Source organism: Saccostrea cucullata, unplaced genomic scaffold, assembly GCF_032062105.1.
Source record: "Saccostrea cucullata isolate Sc308-1 unplaced genomic scaffold, CSIRO_AGI_Scuc_v1 ctg8089, whole genome shotgun sequence".
NCBI classification, from domain to species: Eukaryota; Metazoa; Mollusca; class Bivalvia; order Ostreida; family Ostreidae; genus Saccostrea; species Saccostrea cuccullata.
Window position 1 is genome coordinate 5,811 of NW_026926941.1, and position 7,376 is coordinate 13,186.

Here is a 7,376-nt window from a genome sequence, read left to right on the forward strand (position 1 = left end):
ATGCAGGGGGAGAGAGATTACAGATGTATGTGTCGGAATAAACAAGGGTGCAGTATTGGAGCGTGTAAAGATTATTGACATAAGTATAAATGAGAAATGAAATGGAATGGTGGACACCATAGTAAAACGTATTGCAGAGGTGTCAGATTAAACAGGTTCCACCGTAATAGGTTTTACAATAAAGTAATCATCATCTTAATTCTCCATCCAGACATCTTCATTTATCAGTGTTTGTAAAAAAAAAAACGAAATATTTCTAATTTCAAATTTATTACAACACATATAAAGTACATCTTTTACTGAATACTTTCAGTATTGCTTCACAGAATAGTTCAACCCTCCATCATTTACCGAAAACATATTTGTTTTCATGTTTGTTGCTTTATGTTAGATATTTAAAAAAAAGAACTCAGTGATGGAAATTAATTTAAAATCGTCTCTTGAGGGTTTGCGTAATCCATGGATGATCTTTCGTCTGTTAAAAAAATAAGTAACACTACACACATACATGTATAATAGCACATTTTTTCTATTTAAAAACAACTTTTATAACTGAAATTTTCATAGTAATACAAAAATAAAACACTCTGTTATATATTGATTTAATGATGTTTACCTAGTTCCGTCTGATCATCATGGTGGTCCCCTTCACTGATGTCCCCCACTCTAGTGTAGGATACCATGGGTGGTGCCAGGACCCCGGGGACCATGGACCGTTAAGGAAGGCGTAGTGACAGTGGTTAAACCACCAGCCTCCTCTAATGTAACTGGCAGCAGCACAGCTATAACTAGCCCTGTCATTATCTCTGTCCGGAGTGGAGAAGGATATCCCAAAAAGATTATTGCCAGAAGAACCTGTGTGTAACATAGCGTCACCTGTAGAAGTAAACAAAAGGAATCACATAGATGATGGATTCATATTTATTCAATCTAATTGTTAATAACAATAAAGAGCTACTTTTAAGATAGACGGCTTTAGGTGTCTATCATACTGGCACCTGCAGAATTAGAGAGAATATAGAACAAAGATGACAATTATTAATTTATATCACATTGATTTTAATACTGAAGTACGTCTGATATACCCAGTTTTTAAAACATGTTGTTTTCTGTAAAGAGAGATAATTATATAAAAAATTCTGCACAATTCACATAACATCCTTTCTAGTGGAACAATAAACCACGGGCGTTTTACACTTTGAAAGCACCTGTGACACCTTTATATATATTTGGAGGGATGTAAAGGTCGCAGAAAATCTTAGAAAACATGAATAAATGAAAAAAATAGTATATGCCAGAAACCATGCCTTTAAAAATGTATAAAATGCAATACGTAATATATCATTCAAAATTATAACGAGTTGGTATATGCTGCACCTGTAAATATTTTAAATAATAATATAGATTCATCAAATAAAAATACATATTGTAAATGTGAAACGCACTGAGATGCTTGAATTTAGCTTTTTCATATTTTGAATTTTGAATGTTTCCGATTGAAGAATTTTTATATCACCAAATTTTCGTAAACTGTTTGACATTTAAGATTAATGACCGTCTGTAAACTTTCTATTCCCTATTAGTTCAACTATGAATGATTGAATATCACAGCTGATTTTCATTGATAGAAAAAATGTTTAAGAGAAACACGTTGAGGTTTGTTGCTTTTTTAAATAAGAATATGTTTCCGATCAAAAGTGGATACACTTACCTAATGTTCCCGTGGCAGGTCCTGCAAGAAAGAGTTGATATTTCTCTGTTTCATTGGAGACAGAGAATCCGTCGTACATTTCATAAAGCGTTGTGCCATTCTGGAGAGTGATGGAAACATAAAGAGAGGAGTTTTCTTTGGTTAATTGATGTATTACGTCATTCCCTGTATTGAAATATTTAAAATCAGCTAAAAAGTCCATTGCAATGCAATTAATTCAATTACAAATATGAATCTACCGTAATGAAAAGATCAAATTATTTTCCTTGGCTGTAGACAATAATACAAAATTTGGTCTCATAAAAATATGCCGCTCAATGATTTTCTTCTCTTCTTTTTTTTCTAATATTTGAGATATCAATTAAACACGATATGTTAATATCGTAGAATACACATTACCTGGTTCTAAATTCATTATTTTTTTCCTACCACAAGATATTTTTTCTCAAGCTTTGAAGGAATAAAATATTTCTAATTTGAAATAGATGGACACTTACCAACCCAGACATTCTGTTCTGGTGAACCAAAACCATTTTTGTATTCTGTCCAGTTCTTGTCAAAGATCACGGATCCGTCTATGCGTTTCTGAATTACCTGTGAAATTTATATGCATAACAATCAATTTATTTCTACAAAATATCATATACTATGATATAAACTCAAAATATTCACAATAATATTTATCCAACAATCCCGAAAACAACAAAAACAACGTGAGATATATTATTCGTTTTTAATTTTAGAATAAACAACAAACCGTCCATCCCGCGCCCATTGTCGTCATGTCGCAGTAGACAGTGACTGGGATGGTTAAGGTACTGTAGGGGTATATATCATGCACCCCTGTAATGTTTTGTCCGTCCTCGTGAAGATCCTTACAATCTCTAGGGAGAACTAAAACAGAAAAAAAATACAATCTACAGGAATAACTATAAAAAATACCACAATGAATATGTGCAAAAAATGGTAGGATACATTATACCTGCCTTATATTCTAAGATTAATTGTCCAAGCTAAAATGTAAACTACATGTACAATGCAGATTATGTTAAACAGTTCTCCATTATCTAAAATCTTTTTTTTCTTGTTTTCTAATTGCTATAAATCTCTGATTTATAACATAATTAAAAGTATTTAAAATAAAATACAACTATTTTCAATGCTCTGTTGATTAAAAGAAATGTCAAAGAGGAATCCATTTGCAAATCAGATGATAAAGAATTTGGAAATTAGAATAGATGTTGAAAAGTCCAGTAAAATCATATATCTTCTTTTTGTATGATATAATGTATGTGAAATTTTAACATTTCGTAAATTCTAAGGTCGATACAATAAGCATGTTTTCCAACACAGTGTATCCTATCAAATTCAAACTGACGTTTTTAATAGATTGTAAGGCCTATATTTTTACAATGATTTGTCCTAAAACTTTCCGTGTTCAGATCAGGACAGGAAACATACGGTGGAACTGACCGATCTACAGAGGATGTTTACTTCTCTATGGCACAAGATTCACATCTCAGCTTTCAGGACAGCTGTTTACAAGATAGCAATTTCAAGAAACTAGCTGAAGGTGAGTTCTTTTACGTTGATTTTTTAAGTTAATTACAATTTATAATTTTCTAATGGTTTAGAATGATCCTTGTCACAAAGCTTAAGTGAATATTATTGCAAATTATGATGAAAATACACTTATACCACTTAAAAAGAAATGTCAAAAGAAAAAATGCTGTCTTTTGAGAGGGACCTTAAAAAATAAAGAAGCAAACAGAAAGAAAAAAAAATAAGATGTAATACATACAGTCATCCAAGTAGTATCTCCATCCGGCCTCCGCAGACAGCTCAGACGTTAGACTTTTCTTGTGGGTACGACATTTCTTCGTTTGCGAGTTAAAACCAAAGAAGACGCACTCCCTTTGACACATCACGGCGCACTCTGTCAATGTATGAGCATTTTGACTTCTTATCATCAAATACAAGTTTTGCGGTATATTTCTGAGAAATAATGGTCCCTTTAGATAAAGCCAAGAACCCGACAATTAAGGAGATAACACACAGACTGCTCATTTTTTCTTCTTCTTTCAAGAAAAGACTGCTGCGTTCTTGTTAATCTGTGAAATTTTGCCAAATGGACTTCCAACAGCCAAATATATATGTCGTACCTTCATCAATGCCTGAAAAGCGATTGGCTAACTGTTACGTACTCTATATTTTACAGTTTAAGTATCGATTTTATTGAAGTTAGTATATGAATTGTCATAAATGTTTTTTTTGAAACTGTAATTTAAACTATAACAACAAAAAGTTCGCTGTTTTTTCACTTAAATAACACCTGTTATGCGTGATGTTACTAAGTGTTTTTTTTTAATGATTTGCTATCTTTAAAATATGGAATATATATATAATAAATATATATATATATATATATATATATATATATATATATATATATATATATATATATATATATATATATATATATATATAAAATTTTATGTTCCATAAAATATTTTATATGCAATCTTTTTTACATTGTTTGACAAAGACGAAATTACAGTTGTTCTCGACTTATTGTTTTGACATAAAAATAAACTCCTGTTAAGATCGGGTTCAGCGTGATCGGCCATTATATTTGACTGTGGAAACACGAGGTTGTGATTAAATTTTTAAACAGCAGAAACACAAGGATATCGATTTCATCATTTAATATACAGTTATATTTTGCTGTGACACTATCTAAGGTGCGTAATTATTTGAACCTTTGATTCATTGTCTGAATGTATAAGTCGGCATGGAGGCGGCAAGTACTGATGATCCAAAACCGCGCACAGTGGTGGTGATAGGTCATTCCTTCATCAGGAGACTCGGAATTTTGATGCAAACTTATGCAGTTGAACCAGATTTTGATAACTTACGACTATATAAAGATAAATTTAAAGTGTTAATTAGAGCCAGGGGCGGCCTCAAGACACAAGATCTAGCCAACTCTCGAGAATTGCAAAAACTTTCAGGGCATACGTATTGAGGGCGCCATTTGTTTTATGCAAATTGGCGGGAATGATTTGTCAAATCCACAAGCAACACCAAACAAGGTCGCTCGGAATATTATGTCGTTAGCGCAATTCTTACTGTTAACTAACAAATTTTCCTTTGTAATAATTGGACAGTTATTACGCAGACATCCATCCAAAGTATACCACTATAATTTTAAAGTGATTGACACTAATAAACTCCTGCATGATCAGTGCCACCGATCTACCAGCAACATTTTGTTCTGGCACCATCACGACTTCTGGGATCCAGAAATGAAATTCTTGGCCAGCGATGGGGTCCACCTCAAAGACAGCAGTCACGATCACCGGGTCATGAGGAAATACCTCCAGAGCATAAGAGTGCTGTCCTCCATGCCTCCCATCTGCCAGGGTGGGAGAAAAGGATAAGTAAAACATGCACATATGTTGATAAATGACTGTGCATGTGATGGAAATTTTGCAATATGTTTCTGCTATATTTTTCAATATACGAGGGTTGTTCGAAAAGTTCGTGGACAACTGTCATATCTTTTTTATTTGACGTCATATGTTATCCAAATTTGGTAGAAATATTTTAACAGTAAATCCAAATGATTTGTATTAATTTTTTTCAAAATATTACGATTAATTCAAAATTTATTCAGATTTTTAAAATGCAAAAATCGGGTTGCGGAGCAGGTCAAAATTTAGTAAGTTACAGACAATACACTAAATAATGTCTGTAGTCATATTCTCTGTAAAATGGAGGAAAAACGAAAACAACATAGAAATTCAAATTAAGAATTGTTACATCGATTCGTATACCAAATTATGGCTTTATATTTTGCTTTGTTGAAAAGAAATCAACTTGAGAAGATAGGTAGTCCTTATTGAAAATGGCAAAAACGATGACGTTTTAGAACGTCACGGAGCAGAAGATAAAGATGCATTTTTGTGTTTTTCTCAGGAAAAATCCTGAATAAACTCTAAAAATGTTGGAGGAATCAAGAAAATATGTCACCAGCGAGTTGTGCTTGTGTGTACAAATAGTACGAGCAGTATATGAGTGACAGAGACTCTGTCTCGGATGAGAACAATCCTTGAAGAAACGGTTTAACTGTAAAAATCTTACCAATAATTCTAAAAAGTTGGAACGTCAAAGAAAGACATAGGCGCTTCAGAGTTGCTTGTCCTGTGAAAGCAAAGTTAAGTAATAAAAGAAATTAAAACTTTAACAAAGTAAATTATCTTATAAGAGCAATTCTTAAAAAATAAATGTAAAGTATTAGAAAAAGGATTAAATGAGTGGGCATTGGATTGTACTGTGTGAAATGTAAAGGGATTTTTATTTTTAGAAATTCTTGACGCTATGTTTTGACGTTACATTGCCGTTCAGTGTGCTCCGCGGGTACAAAACATGTTGAATTTAAATTGAAGTAAAATGATTTCTATTAAATCGAATGGAATGAAACTTCACACATCAACAAAACAAATATTTTTACATATCATATTGTGCTAATTTAAAATTTCTGGTGAGTAATATAACGAAGATTGACATCGTCCTCGAACTTTTCGAACAACCCTCGTATAAATATGATATTGGCAATTGCTTGAATGCTTATTTAATTTCAATGTAAACCTCGACATGTTTCTGCACATTATGTCGCCTGATTTATTGTCATGCGGTCAGTGTCAGTATCGGTCAGAATTGGGGAATCTTCAGTTGATTCCTTGGGAATCGTCATTGATTCCACCATATGTTTATGAAGGCTCCAGTTTGTTTTTCTTAATCCTCCCAATATCTGATGAAGGTTGGGAAGATCTGTTTGTTTATTTAAAAAAAAGGAGTTTGTTTTTCTTAATCATCCCAATATCTAATGAAGGTTGGGAAGATCTGTTTATTTATTTATAAAGTGGTTGCCTTCCAATGTTTTTTATGCATATGACGGTGACAGCTTAATTTTCTTTACCTTCCCGATATATAATGAAGGTCGGGAGGAATTTATTTATTTATAACATAAGAGAGTTGGCTGTCATTGTCACTATGATGTTAAATGCAGCTAGGTTTGTTTTTTCTAGTGCATTTCCATTGTTAGTGGAATGAGCACAGGTTTTTTGTTTTTGTTTTTCCTTTTTATGAGCTGCAACTTATGATGAATTTTGATTTGACCATATACATGACCTGTTTTCAAGCTGACAATTATTATGTGATATGATTGGCTCAAATGCCTTATAAACAATTTATTTACAAATGACAAAGATGGAAAATATGTAACATGTTGGTGCATAACATGTGCTTATAGCTGAATGGCTAACATTATTAATACTTTGATCATGATTATATTAACACCTATGGCAATTACAACTGCTCAGACTTATTGTAGAAAATATGCCACCAAAAAAGAGGATGAAACTACGCAGCCAACCAGCTCAGGCACCCCCTGTAGACTCGGCATTGGGCAACGCAGTTGATGCCAGTTCATCAGCTACTCAAGCGAGCTGCAACAACAACCCTCCAATTGACTATGACCAGCTTGCAGCAGCAATTCTTAGACAACAACAGGCTTTGACACCAAGCAGTGCTTCCTCAAATAATATCGTTTCTCAGGCTACTCCCTCTACTTCACAGGCTGTACCCTCTGCATCAAGTACCT

General features: G+C 33.0%; 1 protein-coding gene across 1 annotated transcript; it reads right to left on the bottom strand.

Annotated features, from left to right (window-relative positions):
* Positions 1-800: 800 nt before the first annotated feature.
* LOC134272965 (ryncolin-4-like) lies at positions 801-5,166 on the bottom strand. Its single transcript, XM_062755134.1, has 7 exons — positions 4,971-5,166; positions 3,513-3,647; positions 2,469-2,605; positions 2,209-2,305; positions 1,712-1,876; positions 867-876; positions 801-804 (listed from the first exon to the last, which is right to left on the bottom strand). Exons 1-7 carry the CDS (start codon positions 5,164-5,166, stop codon positions 801-803), a joined length of 744 nt encoding a protein of 247 aa, XP_062611118.1.
* Between the last annotated feature and the right edge of the window lie 2,210 nt (positions 5,167-7,376).